Source organism: Acinonyx jubatus, chromosome C2 (assembly GCF_027475565.1).
Source record: "Acinonyx jubatus isolate Ajub_Pintada_27869175 chromosome C2, VMU_Ajub_asm_v1.0, whole genome shotgun sequence".
In the NCBI taxonomy this organism is placed as follows: Eukaryota; Metazoa; Chordata; class Mammalia; order Carnivora; family Felidae; genus Acinonyx; species Acinonyx jubatus.
In genome coordinates, this window is record NC_069384.1 from 106,634,990 (window position 1) to 106,652,273 (window position 17,284).

Genomic DNA, 17,284 nt, shown 5'->3' on the forward strand with positions numbered 1-17,284 from the left:
GAAGAAAGGCAGCCAAGGCAATAGGCGAAAAATAGTGGACAGGCATACGAGGGTAGTCCTGTGGGATTAAAGCATATACTGTTCACTGTATAGTATTGGTCTTGGGTGGCCAGGGAGGTCAGTTCAACACTACCATGTTGGTTTGACTTGTAAAGAGACTGGAGTCATTGTGTTCCTTGACTAGGGTCTCACACCACTAGAGGAATGTTCAGTAGAGAACTACTTTCCTGAATATTGATGTGTGAAAGGCCAAAGTAATATTTATGGTCTTAGTTCCAGAATTCTAAGAACTCTCCAAGGAATTGCGGTGGTTTTAGTGCTTGTCAGCATTTTTCCATTAGGACCTTGATAAATTTGACCCCTTGGTCCACAGGTTCCTATCGATTATGAGCAGAACCTCTTCACATTAACCTCTTGACCCCTGGGTCTAGCCAAGAGCAGTCTCTTGCACTTTTAAAGCAGTGTGTGCAGGGATAATTACAATTTTTCTGGTGTGTGCCATGATTTGAAGAAGTTTGGGAAGCTTTTTAACCTGTAATACTTAAAAGGTTATGGAATCACAAGTGATACAGGTTCATATTCGTATAACTTTGACCACACCCAGTAATTTCAAAAGAACAAACAGTACTTCAAAAGAAATACCCTATCCCTAATTTCTAACCTTGCTTTTAATCTTTAGTTTCCATTTCTAAGTTTAAGGTGAATGTTGTAAATATTTGCTGTTTTGTTATAACTTTATAGAAAAGTGTTCCTCAGAAGTTCATCTTCTGTGCTATTGGATATTTTTGGTAGGCCCACATCTAAGCACTTGGAAGGAGGACAGGGGCAGGAGCACATTTGCTTAGTGACTTACATCATCATTGTCTTCATTGAGGATTATATTTCCTCATTGCTTCTAGAAGTTTGCAATTTATTTTTCTTTGGTGCATTATTATCCATAGTACTGTCACTGGATAATATGGAACGAACAGGGAAGTTGCCAGAGAGTCATTTGCAAAGTAGTGAAAGACGTAGGAGGTTTATTTTTCTTACTATGCTAACTTTTCTTGTAGAAAAATAAGGGGTCAGTAGTTTGGTGGCATGGAATTTGTGTACTAAATGCATTTGCTTATTTGACAAACCATCAGGGTCTACTATCAGCTGGGTCAAGTATTTTTTTTTTCTTTAATTGCTGGTAGAGAATTGCCACTAGATGTCAGTGTCTGTGTAGAAGGGGGAAAAATTGCCACCATTCTTACAATCCGTGTGCCATACTTACAATAGGGTGGTGAAAAAGGGCATCGGCTTAATATTCTTAATAGAATGTTTCTTGAGTTCATAAACTGAGTAATTTGTAGAAAAGCATATAAGCAAAATTTGGTTTTGTCTTGAATTTTACCTATAGCATTTTTTGGTTCTGATCATGATTTCTAACTTTCTGTACTGTTAAATTTCTATGCATAAGTTTGTAAGGTATATACTCACATTGCCAATTTTCGTTCAGGATTTACTGTACAAGTACGTTACTCTTGGGAATTACAGAACTTTTCCTCATCTCTAAAATGGCTGTGTGGCACATAGAATCATGATGGGCTGTATCTGGTTTAGTTCATAAAAACCTGCTGTAGAATTTGTATTTTAAAAGACCCCATGTCCAATACCAGTAAAATAAAAAGGATTCTGCTGTAATTGAGATTAAAATCGATTAGATAGCCCCTCCCCCTACACTCCTTGTGGTAAGTAGAGGCTTAAAATATTGGTTCATTTTACATTTTCCTATTTTTAGTTTCTCATTTACAACTTAATAAAAATCTTAGCTAGAAATTATTCTTATAAGCCAGTAAAAATCTACCGGTTGTCCTCTTTGGTAAATTACTGTAAATTGGAAAGAAGAATGTACAAGGTTTGAAGTTAACCAGAATATGGAGGTTGGATTCACACCCAGAATTCTTGTGAAAGGTTTTATTGGTCAAGTATGATTAAACTTTGCTTTTTAAAATTTATATTTTCCCTTGACATCTTTGAGAGCCATATGAATAAGTACATAATCTTTATTACATTATTCGACATTACTGTTTAAATTTTTCACACATGTAAAAGTGCATCTTTGTAGTTCCTGAGATGGTAATTAAATGTCTGTGCGGCAGTGACGGGCATAGTGTGGTTCTATTACAGAGCAGCATGTCAGGCCTCTGCCAGCATGTGCCTGCCGTGTTGTCCTGCCCACCCAATTTCTGTGTTTTCAGCATGCATGCCAGTCACTGCTGTTTCTGGAGACACAAAGGATGCGGAGACCTAGACCGATAGAGAACTAATCTACAGATCTATCTATTTAGGCTCTAGGGGATTATCTCCTACCTCTTGGGACTCTCAGGCAGGGGAATTAATTGAAGATTAGGGTTTTTTGGGTGGTTTGTTTAGATTTTCATGGATGTGGTTAGAGACTACTCACTGGCTCTTATGAGTGTTCATTGCATCTCTTCTCTCACTTTTGCCTCTTTTTAATGGATTCTGAATTCGGATTCTTGCTCAAGCTTTTTTTAACTTAAAATTTTCCCTACAGAATTTTTCATAAAATTCATCCTTAAAAGAGCACAGGACTGGAACACTGAATACTTGGGTTTTAGGCCTGGTTTCCTCATTTGCCAGGGAGTTGTGGCCTGGAAGCTGGCTGGAGTGAGGCTCTGACATCTGCTGACAGATGGTGCACTATTGATGAAGTGACAGTTCTTAAAGTGGGCAGCCAGGCACACAGAGTCTAGTTTGCATTTCCGCTGGCTGAGATTTCAGTATGCAGATGACTGCTAGCCAGGTTACCCTTCGGAATGGTATGTTCTCTGCCAAGACATTCTTTCCAGAAAAGAATATGGGGGTGCATGGAAATTTTTCTTAAGGATATAACTGACATTTCTAATGTATATTTACCATGGCAGACGATTTGTCGGTCAGAAAACTAATGGCTAAGCAATAATGTTTGTATTTGGTTTTAATTGCAGGTGTTTTTAAGAGTTTAAGAAGCTTTAGCTTTAGTGCAGAGTATTTCTTAAATCCAATGAGAGATGATATTGTTAGCAGTTAATCATTTTCTTCATTAATAAGAGGAAAAATTTTGGATTGTTATTGAAATCTTTTAATCCTGTTTCTGTTGGGTATCATTGAGTGCTGCTTACTTGCCAACATAATTTTTATTCAGATGATTGTTCCTATCTTATGGAGGTGGGTATATATATATATACACATATATACACACACGCGCACACTTATAATGAAAGATCAGAGAAAAACTAATTGAGATTAAGTGCACAAAATGCTTTTATTACTCTAAGCAAAGAAGTTAAATTGCAGTTCCAATTAGCCAACTTCAGCTCATTTATGCATATAGTAGTTCACTGGATTGAATACACAATGAACAACTGAAAGATGATCCATTTCCATCATTAATCTGGTACTCCTGGGCAAAAACCCAACTGTTTCCTTATTAGAATACAGGTAGTAGTAACAAAAAAGAAAATTCATTGGTATTTCACACTAACGCTGTAAGATTTAGAACTTAATCATGAAATACATGTCTGGAAATGGTGGCAGAAAATAGCATTTTAAGCTGATGGTATAATCGTTAAACGTCAAAGTGATTTCTATACGGGGTACTGGCTAGCCAGAAAATTAGAATTTTGTACATGCTCATGTGTCCAAATAGAGAGCTAGGATCCCACCCCCCCAAAGTTTTCCTTCCTTACAGGTACACACAATATAGTCTCACAGTTTTTCTCAAGTGACATACTCATGAGGGTAGGTAACCAGTAATGGCAGGGTTAGACTTCTGCTTCTGTGTGCAACAAGGCTAGGCCCCTTTAATCCATGCAGAGAGCTTCCATGCATTTAGTTTAGTGCATATATAATGTGGTTTATAGAATGAGGAAATTCTTTAACATTTGTTTTTCACTAGGCAAGTTAATTCACCCAGCATATTCTGAGTAGTGATAGCATTTTTCACAAAGTCCATGACTCACTTTCATGATGACTGCTCAAAAACAAGCATTATATTGTAAAATCCCAGTGCTAATTAAACAGCAAACATTTGCCTTTGTGGATATTTTACAGGTTTACTTACAAAACTGAGCATTTGTGTATTTATTTTTAAAGCTCAAATATTTAAACTTGCAGAAGCTGTGCCTACAAGCAGTCAGAAGTATAAAGCAGGTTTTAATAAAATGTAGTCAAAAGTGAACACTTCAGTTGCATATATATTACGTTTTATTCAAAGCTAAGCTTCCATAGCAGTGTAATCCTCCCTTTCGTAAATTAGCCATCCTGTCTCAAGTTAAAGATTGGGTGTTCATCCTTTAATTATCTCTGTATGTGAATGGACAGAACGTTAATAGAATCTTAATAGAGACGCTTTGGGTCAGTTACAATACAGGGTCGTTGTTGGGGCCAGGCAACAGTGAATATTTTTAAAAGGTAATGAAAGCAAATACCTAGGAATTTTAGTTTTGTTTAATGACAAGTGAGACAACCTTTGATAACCTTCATGTGAAAATGGGGAAAAAAAAAGGTAAAATTGTTCTCCCAAGTAAGACTTCTGAGTGGATGTAGCCTCCTCTTTCTGATGCAATCCACATTGCATCTGTGGATTTTATTCATTTGAAAAAATAGATCTGTACAGCCTACTTTAAGTTACTAAATGCCTGAAGGCACTAGGTCTTCCCCTCATATCCTTCCTATGGCATAAGCATGAGGCGTACAGAGCAATGCAAGAACAGGTGACTCCAGTCCAAGGTAAGAAAATAGAATGGATTTTCTTGGTTGTGAGTTTTCAGATGTGCTCGTTATTCAGGTGCACAGTGGTAGCGACAGCAGGTACCTCAGAATCCAGGAATACTAGAGGTTGAGCAGCAGGCTGCTAAGTGACTCAAAAGACTGGCTAGTAACACCATTCTGTACCAGTGTAGACCGCAGTTTTAACCATGCAGGTCCTATGGCTCATGCACTGCTTTATGATCTGTAGTCTTTTTTGCTGTAGGGCTTGTTTCGCAATATATTATCAATCTCATTTACCACGTGTGATGTCATCTTTGGGAGAACCTAGAGCATGAGAAGTACAAAGGATACGGTTGGTTAGTACCTGATCATTTGTTCTTTGTGCTTAATATTAAGCAAAGTCATCTAGACTTACGTACATTTATAAACCACAACTAGAATGTAAGGTCCCTGGCAGACTGTAAGCTCCTTGAGGTCAGGGACCTTGTTTTTTTCTGTCACTGAATCTCCTATGATAAGAGTGCTTGGCTTATAGTTGGTGCTTCTAAGTATTGCTTAACTGAGAAAAGGCATGCTGTGTAAATGAAATACACATGGAAATACGAGTCACATGATTTTAGATTTTCTAATGGCCACATAAAAGTGAAAAGAAACGTGAAGTTCATAGTTTTACCCCATTTTATCTAAAATATTTCAACATGTAGTTGGTATAGAAAATTAAGATGCTGTACATTTTTTAAGTACGAAGTCTTTCAAATCCAGTACATGTAACACTTAAAGCACATCTGCATTCTGACAAGCTGGTTTTGTGCACTAAAAAGCCACGTGTGGCTAGAGGCTAGGGTTGTGGACAGCACAGATCTAGAGACTGAGAGAGATTTTTTGCCACTGGTGGTCACAACCCTGGTGAAGGATGGGCAGGGGTTAACAGGCATCCCTCGTAGATGGAATGGCTCATGAGAGAGAAGTCTGTGAGATGAAGAAAGTGTAGAGTGGGTGGTGATGGTAGGGATAGGAAAGGGGAAATTGGGATAAACAGCGTGGAAGCCCTCAAATGCCACTTTTTGGAGTTGGGACTTGATTCTGTGGCCAGTGGGGAACCTCTCAGGACTTCTGAGCTGGGAGTGACCCTGTCAGGCACCTGGAGGTAGTTTGAAGGAGATTGAAAGGGAATGCAGATGCTAGAAATTTCTTGCTCTTGGAGCCAGAGATGATAAAAGCATGAACTGACGGGTGGCAGTGAAGTAGAAAAAGAGTGGATCAGAAGGACATTTTGTAGGATGATGATGGTTTTAACACTAGAAGGATAGAGGTGTAGATTATGGAGACAGAGAGCCACAGGAGTGGTTTGGAATATGAGAAGTTTGAAGTAGGAGGTGTTGAGTTTAAGGTGTCTAGGGGAGATCCACAGAGGCATAGCTCTGTAGGCAGCCGAGTGCAGCTCTGGGTTAGTGCTGGCAGGAGGATTGGAGTTGAGGGTTTGTGAGTCATTTGTGTAGACATGCTGACTGAAGCCCTGGGAGAGGATGAGATCACCCAAGGCTAGCGTTTATCATGAGAGGGGGACCAAGGGCACACATTACACCATAAGAAGAGGGACAAAGGCAGACTTTTTCACAGGAATAGACTGACCCTGTGTGGAGACTCTGGCAAAATACAAGCATGATGGCCAGTTCTGAGGTTTCGGCCTCACCCTTCCTCTGCTGCAATCATGCTGGCCCGGGTGACCTTGTCTCCACTCAAGTGCTGTTCTCAAAATCCTTAGGGTTTGGCAGAAGAGTAGAGCTACTCCGCCTAAGAAACTAGTTCTGGTTAACATTTTCCTATCTGAAGCTAGAGGGAGAGTTTCATTTCCCACCAGCTTTGGAACCTCAGAATTGAAACTAGTGTGTTCTTTCAAACGAGACGACAATAAAGAGACCCAAATCTAGAAACTAGATTTGTGGGAAGTTTTGTCTAAAATATAATGGGTTAGCCATGTGAGGAAAAAAAAATTCTTCCATTACACCAAAATAAATTTCAGATAGAGATTTAAACATTAAAAAAAGAAACCATAAAAGTACTTGAATAAAACATGAAAAAATGTATATATAGCCTTGTAAGACTTAAAATTTTTAAGAGAAGCCATACCTCCAGAATTTTATGTGAAGTCGCCCGATTTTTTAATGTTGGCAACTGTTGTAAAACATTTTCATCCACCACAGATGACACAAACATCCCACAGGCTACCAGTTTGGCAACCTTACTGTTCTACTGACTGGAATAATTGGTGGATTGAGGATACCAAGGAAGGAGAGCAGTGAGGGGAGATGAGCCCTGGATGTGAAGGGCGTGCCTGCTGAGAAGCCTGGATTTCTCTGAGGAGGTGATGGGGAGCCTCAGAAGGGAGAACATTGCTTCTCTCCACCTTCTAGGTGGAAGTGGGGCGGATGGGGGCCTGTGCAGGTGATGGCTGCCTGCCTGCAGCTGTGGTTTATCCTCTCCAGTCGGCCATTTATTGAGGCTCTGACTTGTATGTCCCTCCAGTTTATGCATGGCTGAGGCACATTCCATCCCTTAGAGCAGCTGGCTTCTCATGCCCATTAGAACTTTCCTTTAACCACTGTTGGCAGTGCACACTTCCTGTCCTGCCGCCAATCCCACCACGGCTGGGTGCCCCCAGCTGCCCAGTCACAACGGGTGGAAGTTTGCTGGGCTGGCCGGAGTTGGGAGTGGAAAGGGGGAGGGGATGATGGAGCCTCCAAGGTAGCAGCCTCCCAGCTTGGGTAGCATCCCTATTATCTTACCTTTTGAGCATCTCTTACCGCATCCTGCTATCAGCCTGAGCCTTGCTAGGGAGGAAATGCTTTGAGAAGATGACGGACGCCAGAGTTTTCATCTGAAATACATCTTTTGCTACCCGGAGTACTCCCACAGCCCAGCAGTTACCTCTTTTTACCGTTCCCAGGCAGTATTAACTCCCCCTGGGATGGCAGTGGTCACTATTCGCATGATAGGAATCTCAGTTCCTCCCTTTTCTGGCTGAGCCATCAGCAAGTCATGTCTGTGTCCAAAGCCTGTGGAATCCATCCACTTCACCTCTATAGCCGCCATCCTAGCTAATCCAAGCCAGCATCTCACATCACCTGGACAACTGCCTTTGCCTTTCTTCATTCCACTTTCTACAAAGTGAATTTTCTACAAAAATTCAAATAACAGCATGTCCTTAAAACGCTCCGAAGGATTTGTTGCACATACAACAAAACTAACCTTTTTAGTGTCCTTTGAAATCCATCTCCTGCCTGACTCCACTTTAATGCATCCACTGTCCCTTTTGCTCACTACATGTTGGCCACGTTAGCCTTAGGCTGGCAGTTCCTGGAAAAAGCCAAGTTCCTAATGATCTCCAGGCCTTCGCACTGTTCTCCACTGTGTCTGGAATGCTCTTGCTTGGGTTTTTCATATGCTGCGTTCTCCTCTTTTGGACTTCAGGATACACCTATCCCAGAGGGGCCTTTGGCACAAACATTATCTGAAGTAGACCCACCCATTTCTCAGTCTCTGTTAAAGATCCCTCTTTAGTTACCTAATAGTCCTCACATTTTGAAATTATTTCATGTTTATTATGTGCTTCTCCCACTGGAATGTAAACTCCTTAAAGCCTGGACAGTATCTTTGTCTGTTATGGTGTCTCCAGTGCCTGGTGCATAGTAGGCTCTCAAAGAGCTGAATGAACTAAGGGATAGATTGATTTTTTTTTTTTTTTTTTTTTTATCTGATTCACTCTTAGCCAGCCCGTGATCTCATGAGGGCAGAGGCCAGTTCTTTGCTCAGTACCTTCCATGCCTAGCGTGGTGCCAAACATATAATACATACTAAATAACTGTTAATGGAATTGAAATCATTGAATTTCAGTTGTGTACAGACTGTTCCTCTATTTCCTCCTTGTCACCGTGTAGTCTTATCTTTTCCCAGAACATCAGTGAAAATAAGGTAGGGGTGACTTTCATAAGAAGGAGCATTCCCCATACGGGATGGAACCCCATAGAATTCTGGGAGGAGTTGGGGGGCTGGACAGGTTCTTCATAGCAGGGGCAGCTGCACAGCCCTAAGAAAGTGATGATGGGAAGGAGGTTGGCACCATTTATCTCCCAGCATATTCTGGGCTATTTGCCAAAAGGGTTTTTAAAAAATGTTTTAAGTTTAATCAAGTTTGTTCACACCACCATGGGTTTCCTTTTGGAAGGGTTAACGGGGCTTGTTTCAGGGATGGGCAGGCAGGGGAGACCTTTCTGTTCCCCAGTGAGCAGTAGGAAAATAGACAACCATACCTGTTGTGGCAGGTGCTGGCTGTGGCAAGAGTAGTGGGCAGGGTCCTTAGGACCCTCAGGGCTGAGCGTGGGGCAGGCTCAGGACTGAGGTATGGCCTTTGGGGCACGGGATGGTCACAGCAGCCATTAACATCACCCTCTCCACAGAGCCCCCAGGAACATCTCTCTCCCACTTTCTCTCTCACTACCGATGCAGGCTCCTACCAAATCCAATCCACTTCTTCCCCAGGGAAGGTGGTTAGTCCTGAATTTGCTGCTAGAAAGATGTGGTCCTGGAAATCCAAAATAGAATTTTGAGCCTATATCCTCTTAAAATGTGGGAAACATTCATTCAACAGGTATTTGATTGTTGACTAAGAGACAACGTATGCTAGGAACTGGAAAATCGGTGGAGATGCCAGAAAGTCTCTGACCTCCGGGAGCTCACATTCCAGTGGGGAGACAGGTAATCCTACTACATGATCACAAATACTGTGGTGGGGAGGAGGAATACAGGATGCTATGGGAGCAGAAAGGGGTGGGGGGCTTGGCACAACGTAGATTGGCAACTATTTGGGGAAAGGAGTAATGCATAATTTCAGGTAGGTTATTAAGCAGGTTTTTATGGTCAGGCTTGGGAATTCAGTCGCCCAGTGTAACGTTGCTTGGGTCTTGGAATGCACTGTCCCACATACCATCCTGAAGAATGTGCTTTGACAGTATCGCCTGTTCATAAGAGGACACCCCTGGATCCGTGTCCTGTAAAAGTTCTGTTGCTTCTTGGGCCTTTGTGTACCCCCCTTATCCTAAGCACCCCCCCCCCCCACACCTAGAAACAGATGGCCTTTCCCTCTATTAGAGGCCTTCATGCAGCTGTGACACAATAAAGGACAGAGGTGGAAAGAGATGGGACACTGCCTGGGGACATCTTCAACGGACCATGATAGTCTCTGGAGTTTACCGGAAAGGGCTGTAGTACTTGCCTGAATGGCACCGAGGTTTTCAATGAGTTGTTCAGGAGTGGATGATCCCAGGAGCACGGAACTCACACCCTCATTTCTCAGGCACCAAGCTGGGAAGAAAGAACACTTGGTCAGGATGTCAAAACACTTCTGCTTATCGATTAGCTTATAAACACCACCTGTAACGCCAGTTGTTGGAACCAAAACTTGTGGGGGAGGACAGATCGTGCTTTCCAGGATTAAATACCTCAGCAGCAACAGCTGTCATGGAGAGGGTTTAGTACAATCTCTGCATTTGAGCTGAGGGCTTAGGGCTTGTACATTTTCTACATGAGTAGAAATGGCTGGGATATCCAATCCAGCTGTCCACGCCAGGAACACACTCTTGCTCCTGAAAACACCAGATCCTGCTTCCTGGCAGATCCCTGCGTTTCCGTTTCCATCTTGGCGCACAGTCTCCTGTCTTTCCATCTTACTCGTGCTCTTTTTTCTCACCTGTTATGTAGAGTCCTGTAGACCCTGGGTGTCTTCTTCCTTTGTTTCCTTCTACCTGTCAAACTTCTCTGGATCTCCCTAGTCTAAGATTCAACCTATGTTGATGATCTGCTTCTCACCAACCTTCCACCTCCTCCTCTGCATCTCTAGCAACCTCCGCCCTTAAACCCTCTAGCCCCTGTTCCCTCTCTCAGCAAATGACCTGGTATCCTACTTTATGTAGAAAAGTCTGTTCTGTGGGATATTCTTCAGTAACCTACAAGCACATATATATATATATATACCCTCTGTTTTCAGATGAGGTGTCTGGTTTCTGTCCCAAGACCAAAGTCTGCCCTGGATCTGACTCCTTTTGCCTTTTCTTAGACTTGTTTCATTATTGTTTCTGGCTTTCTCTCCTGAATCTTAAGTCTCTTACTGTCTTCTTCCTCTTTATCAAATTTGTCCCATTCTAAAATTAGCCTCCTCTAACCCTTCATAACTTGACTAGCTACTGCCTCACCCTTTTCCCCGTAAGCTTCTAAAAGGCATATAAAATGCCTTCCTTGCCTCCTAGTCCCCTTCTTAACTGTGTCAGAAGCCAAGTTCCCTGGGAACCTCCTTGTGGTTACAGTAGATGTCTCCATTCATAGATGTCTGGAACTAGAAGTTTCTGGAGAGTCACAGATGCAGTGTCTGCTGTACATCCTGCTAGGTGTCCCGCAGGCGCTGCACACTTCTTGCTACTTAACTACGAAGCCTGTCTCTCTTGTGTTCCCAGCCTCATTTAGTGGCCTTCCCAGCAACTGGGCCTTCCAATCCCCAAACCAGGGAGCTACCCTTAGGAACTTTTCTGAGCCCTCATTCCCTTTTAATTACTGTGTCTAGTTGATTATTCCTCCTAAATACTTCTTTAATCCGGTAGCTCTTGCATTGCAGCATGCATCAGAATCACTGAGAGGGCTTGTGAAACAGTTACTGGGTGCCATCCCGGAGTTCGTGACTCAGAAGGTCTGGAGTGGGGCCTGGGGATCTGCATTTCTGCAAGCTTCCAGGTGCTGCTGCTGGTTCAGGGATCAGGCTTATTGTAAAAACTTGATGTAAAATTTACCCAGTTAAAGTGTATAATTCAGTAATTTTTCATAAGTTGATCATGTGCAACCATCACCATTGATAGTTAATCCCGTTTGTACCTCCACTCCCAGTAAACCTCTAATCTATTTTGTACCCCTATAACTTTTTATTACTTCCAGACATTTCATTTAAATGGAATCCTATAACCTGGATCTTTAAGTCTGACTTCTTTCACTTAACATAATGTTTATAAGGTTCACCATGTTCTAGCACGTATTAATGAATATTTCTTTTATTGCTGAACAGAATTCCATCATGTGGATGTAGGACTACACTTTGAGAATCACGGCTCAGGTTCCACTGCCTACTGTCCTTATTCAGGACCTCACCTTCTCTCTCCTGCACAACTTTTTCCCACCTCTTGACTGGATTTTCTCTCCTTTTCCCCCATACATCTGTCACACGTCAACCAGCAATGTTTCCAGATGTAAATCTCATGTCACTTGCCTGGTCAGAAGTTCTTCAATATAATCATTGTCCTGTGAGACGAAGCTCTCATTTCTCACCCTGGCAAACTTACTAGAATGCCGTCTCTCCAGCTTCAGGTCTTCTCATTCCCTGCCTTGAAATTCGGGGTGCAGTAGCACTGAACTGTTTGTAAATCCTTTCCATCCCCAAACATCATGCTGTTTTCCTGCCCCTCAAGCCCTCGGCTCAAGTGTGCCCTCGACCTGGAATGTCCCTGTGCCTCACTAACACCTACTCATCATTTGAAACTCTTCATAGATGCTTCACTGCTCTCTCCCAGAGTCCTTCCCTTTGAATCCCAGGGGGGGTTAGCCCCTGCACTTAAGACTTCCATGATCCTCTGTGCCCTTCTCAATTATTTTATTACAACACTGTATTAATCTATTCTCTTGCCCACCAGGCTGTGAGATATTTGTTATTTGCACTGGGATGCTCAGCACCCAGCCCAGTACCTGTACATAGTAGGTGCTTATTACATGTTTCTTGAATAAACACAGATGTGAATGATGGGTGGCTGTCCGGAAGCATTTCTTCTGTCCCCATCTGCTCAGGCCCTGCAACACATACTCTTAAGCAGTTAACATGCTCAGGCCTTTTAAGGCAATCACTAAATCTTTCCACGTGGACAAAATAAAACTATGAAGGCAACAGGCCAAGAGATCCAGGACTTTTTCTTTTTTTTTTTTTTTCCCCTTGGCTGCATTGTTTCCTGCTTTGCACTTAGAGAACTCCTTTTGGCCCTAGTGGAAGTTCTGAGGTCAAAGCAGGGCACGGGGAAGATTATTGCCCATAAACTACCTGATGCCAGCAACAGCCAGTTTTCCTCATGGGCTGTAGGACATAGGAGGACCCACTGGGCCGAGCTGACCAGTGTGATAGGTAACACGCACAGGTGATTCAAGATAATTAGCATCTAACCAAGTGTCCTCAACCGTCCTATCCAGAATGCCTATGATCAGGGTGTGAAAGCTGGCTCCTGTGCAGGTGTGTGCTGCGGGAGCTAGCCCACGGCCGGGTTCAAGGAGTTTGTTTCCTGCCAAAGGATTCCCTTCCCCCTACACCCCTTCTAGCAGATCAAAGGTAACATGCCTGGAAATCATTTCCCTTCTTGGTTTGAGAGTTCTGTGCTTGAAAGCAAAACTACTTGTTTATAAAGAAAGAAAAAAAATGACAGGCAAGACATCTAGGGGCACAGAGGGAGGAAAGGGAGAATCAGAGCATGTTTTAGACTGTAAAGAGCATCTTTCATGTGTATCTAACATCTAGTGAAAGTCTAAATCTGGTAAAGGTTTCCTCTTTAGAAAGACCGTGTTCTGTCTTTCAGAGCTAAATTCAGTACTCACTGTCACGTCACTGCCTAAAACCATATTTACGACCATATTTGAAGAATAGATGTTTCTCTCTGTGCCTGTCACTTTGACCACATGCCGAGGCTAGCAGTGGACAGAGTTTTAGGTCCAGGGTGTCTAATTCTTTGCAAAAACAGCAGCATCATTGTTACCACTTCCTGGGTACCTACTCTTTGCTTTATATCTATAATTTTGCTCTACTCAACAAATTGATAAGGTATCTATTATACCCCTTTTATAGATGAGAAAATTAATAGGTTAAATAACTTGCTCATGGTCAAATAGCTAATACTTTTTACTGTGCCTGTTAAAGTTACAGGAATGCTAATAATCATATCATTCTTTGGCTTTTTTGTTTTTTGAAAGAAAAGATGAAAACAAGGCCTGTATATATACTTAGGTTAAAGGATAGTCCCCTCCTCCCCAACCACCTCCCCTTTCTGTCTCTGATGGCAGCCATTTTTTTCCTGCCTTGCAACCACAGACAGATCATGCACCTAATCAATGTTCTATCATGTCATTTTATTTTCATAAAACTTATCTTGAGCTTTTTATCTCCTTTCACTATCAGATTAGCCCCAATTCCTGCTATTTCTTAATCTTTAGGATTTTTTTTCTAGACTCTACACCCATTTTATTCTTTTCTCATAACTACCCCGTGGATTTTTTGTTTTTTTTTTTACCTTCAGTTTCTTTTGTAAAGTGGAGATAACGACAGCAGATACTCTGTTAACATCTGTAAAGTAGGGCTAGTGATAGCATACATCTCATGGGAGTGTTTTGATGATTAAGGAGACAACAGTGTGTATAAAGTGCTACTGTAGAGCAGGGAGCTGAAAGTCTCCAGTCTTGTCTTTTTAATACTTAGCCTCTAAGCCACATGTGGCAGCTGTTGGCAACATGAGGGGTGTTTGGCCTGAATCGAGACGTGCTGTGGGTATAAAATACATTCTGGATTTTGAAGACGTAGTATGAAAAAATGTAAACTATCTCAACTTTTTTTCTTATTACATATTAAGATAATGTTTGGGCTATATTGGGTTAAATAAAATACATTATTAAAACTAAGTTCGCCTGTTTCCTTTTTAATTTTTTAGTATGGTCACTAGAACATTTTAAGAATGCGGTTCACATTATATTTCTATTGGACAGCACTGGTACATGTGGTTTTCAACTGTATGAGTGACCGTGACCTTTCATCGGCTCCACAGTGTTAATAAGAGGACTTTTCTTCATGGCCCCTCAGGAGGTTTCAGGGCAAACACGTTTCCCTGTGGCAGTAGCCTTGGGCCCCCGGCACAGCCCTGCTTCTGGCCTCTCACCGGCCCTGCCTCAGCTTCCACAAGGAGGGAAATTTGAGCCAGAAGACATGGCTATCCCTCCATAATTGAGGGGCGCTCACCCCTGGCACCGTGAGGATGTGTGTGTGTGTTCACGGACTTGTTCTCCTTTGAACTGTGTTATAAGGGACAGAGGAAGGAAATAACGTATTTTTAGCATCTAGAAAATTCTGGGGAACTCTGAAAACTTCATTTTAGATACTATTAACTGGGAGTCTGTGCTTCTGACGTCAGTCTGCCCCTACACTAGATGTTTTATCGTGACAGAGTTGTGAAAACTCTATTTTCTGTGACCTAGAAGAGCTTCCCCTCCCGGGTAGTTTTCTTACCGACAGCCAGCTGAGGTAGTGTGCACCCGAGGCGCTCAGCAATTGGGGAGAGGTCTTTTAGTTTGTTCTGCTGTTTTCGTCCCTCTTCACTTACAATTCTTTCCTTCAGCCACTGGTAGCACTAGGGAGACGAAGAGCGTTTAAAGGTTAACGTCTGGTAAGGGCTGGAGGCAAAGATTATTAAGTCCGTAAAATAGGAGAGCCCTCATGATGAATTCCTGAGTCTTCTTCACTAACCTTCATGTTAGTGTCGTGTTACGTAACATGTTAGTAACATGTTAGTAACATGTTATGTCACCTTGTACCATGGTGACAAGGATGCCTGTGCTTTTAGGCAAAGAAATGTTCCCCACGGTCTCCTTGTTTCCTGGTTCAACATAGATTGATTTTTGACTAATAGTCACCATTCAAATCCATCAACATGCACAAAAGTTGTTAGAATCCTGACATATAATCGATTATACGTAGTCTGCTAAGTGGAGGAAATGATGTTTCTCATTGCAATAGCCCAATTTTAGAATGTAGAAAAGAAATGGACGTTTCGCCAAGGTCTATTATGTTTCCTTTTTGTCAAGAAGGCCAGGTGCCAAGCTTTCTGCGCAAAGAAAGCCATTATCTTACATTCTGTTATAACTATCTTTCTGCCTCTTGCCTTCTATTTACTCCCAGTCTCCTCTTCTCACAGCAGGGCTTTATTATGAGCTCTCTCATCTTCCTAGAGGCAGACAAGGCATAACTGATAAGTACCAAGTACATTTTTAAAATTTTTAAGTGGATAAAGACTATCCCACATGTGAATTACCTTTTGTATAGCGATTGAAACTTAAAAAGGTAAGGAGGCTCAAAACGGGAAACTGTTCTTTAAAACCTGTGAGAAGAGATTGACTCTGATCCGTAGCCTGTAAAAGTGAGCTAATTTCCCCGATAGGAGAAAAATCTTTTACAACTTCTCAATGCCTTACTTTCCAGAAGGTTCTGCTCTTAAGAAATGAGGGACAATAGACTGTTCTATACAAAACTAACACTAAGCAGCAACACCCAAAGGTAAAGAATATTTGTGAGAATGCGTTAGTCTGTTTTAGTGAAAATAACAGCAACCATCCCCCTGTGTGGCAATGTGGACTTTCTCCGCTGCCCGTGTTTGCGAAATAATTGCCACAACAGACCTCTACCTTCCCAAAGGCAATAATGGTCACAGACACGCCACCCACATGATTTCAATAAGACTGCTTGCTTTTGTTTTTGAAGTATTTTTTTCCTCACTGGAAGACAGTATTTCCAAAGAAAAGGGTAACCACATTATGTTTTATTATGATTTTTGGAATAATTTTGCAGATGTAAAAAAGAGAAAGGGCAAGCTGCCCCCGTTCTGTTTGCTTCCTAGATGTCAAAGGCTTACGGTCTGGCTCCTCACTCGATAGTTTGCTTAGGGAGATGGCCAAGAGGTCTCTCAGTCTCAGCTCTGGGAAACCTCAGCGTCTTCCAGGACGAAGAGCCGCCTGCAGCAGCTCTGCAGAGGGGACAGCTGGTGCCAGTGGTGAGGAGACGGGCACCACCATTGGGGCCCAGGGGCTTCCCTGGCCAGACCCACGTGCTGGGTCAGAGAGCCCCTGAACTTACTTTTGCTGTCCTCAATGGGAAGACATTACCAATCCTTGCTTTAGTTTCATAACATCTTTCAGGGGACCAGTATCTCTGAGTGTTCATTCAAAGGGGGGAAAAAAGGTTGAAAACCAATAGCCAAATGATTGTTTTTTTTTTTTTATCATAACTAGGAGCATTCTTGAGTTTCAGTATATGCCACACGTAAGGAATGATTGTTTTATTTATCACTTACGGAACTCCAGTTTTGAAATCTTTATCGTGTGGAATGCATTTGTACCCTCAGGATTGAGGTACAAGTTTTGTGAGTGTGTGTGTGTGTGTGTGTGTGTGTGTGTGGATTGATTCCACCCATGCACACACCGCACACACAAAATAATCGAGAGGCAGACTTCTAAAAGTAGCAAACATCAAACATTCATTTATTGAGTCACTCTCTCCCTACACTCAAAACACTATAAATCTCGTTGCTTTAATCATTGGAAAACACAAGCAGGCTAGGATTTTTAAAAAACTAGACGCATAGTATTTATACTGCTTTCCTCACACTAAAAGAAACAAAGTGTTTTTGGAAATAAATAGCTCTAACTGCTTTAC

General features: G+C 42.1%; 1 protein-coding gene and 1 long non-coding RNA gene across 7 annotated transcripts in view; one reads left to right on the forward strand and one right to left on the reverse strand.

The window, feature by feature from the left end:
* Positions 1-3,267: 3,267 nt before the first annotated feature.
* The window catches only part of KCNAB1 (potassium voltage-gated channel subfamily A regulatory beta subunit 1), a 383,848-nt gene continuing 369,831 nt past the window's right edge, over positions 3,268-17,284 (reverse strand). For 3 of the 6 annotated variants that reach the window (XR_008297900.1, XR_008297898.1, XR_008297899.1), the window contains 3 exons: positions 15,086-15,206; positions 7,990-10,101; positions 3,268-5,064 (listed from right to left, as the gene is read on the reverse strand). Coding sequence is in view for 3 of the 6 variants with exons in the window: in XM_015066024.3 (XP_014921510.1) it covers positions 4,975-5,064; positions 10,013-10,101; positions 15,086-15,206 (300 nt within the window). In the remaining 3 variants the exon portion in view is untranslated. The remainder of the gene's footprint in view (positions 5,065-7,989; positions 10,102-15,085; positions 15,207-17,284) is intronic. The other 3 variants (XM_015066024.3, XM_027061554.2, XM_015066025.3) reach the window with 1 other exon arrangement.
* Positions 9,397-17,284, forward strand: part of LOC113599912 (uncharacterized) — a 50,290-nt gene continuing 42,402 nt past the window's right edge. Inside the window, exon 1 of the long non-coding RNA XR_008297901.1 lies at positions 9,397-9,495. This is a non-coding gene — a long non-coding RNA (uncharacterized LOC113599912). The remainder of the gene's footprint in view (positions 9,496-17,284) is intronic.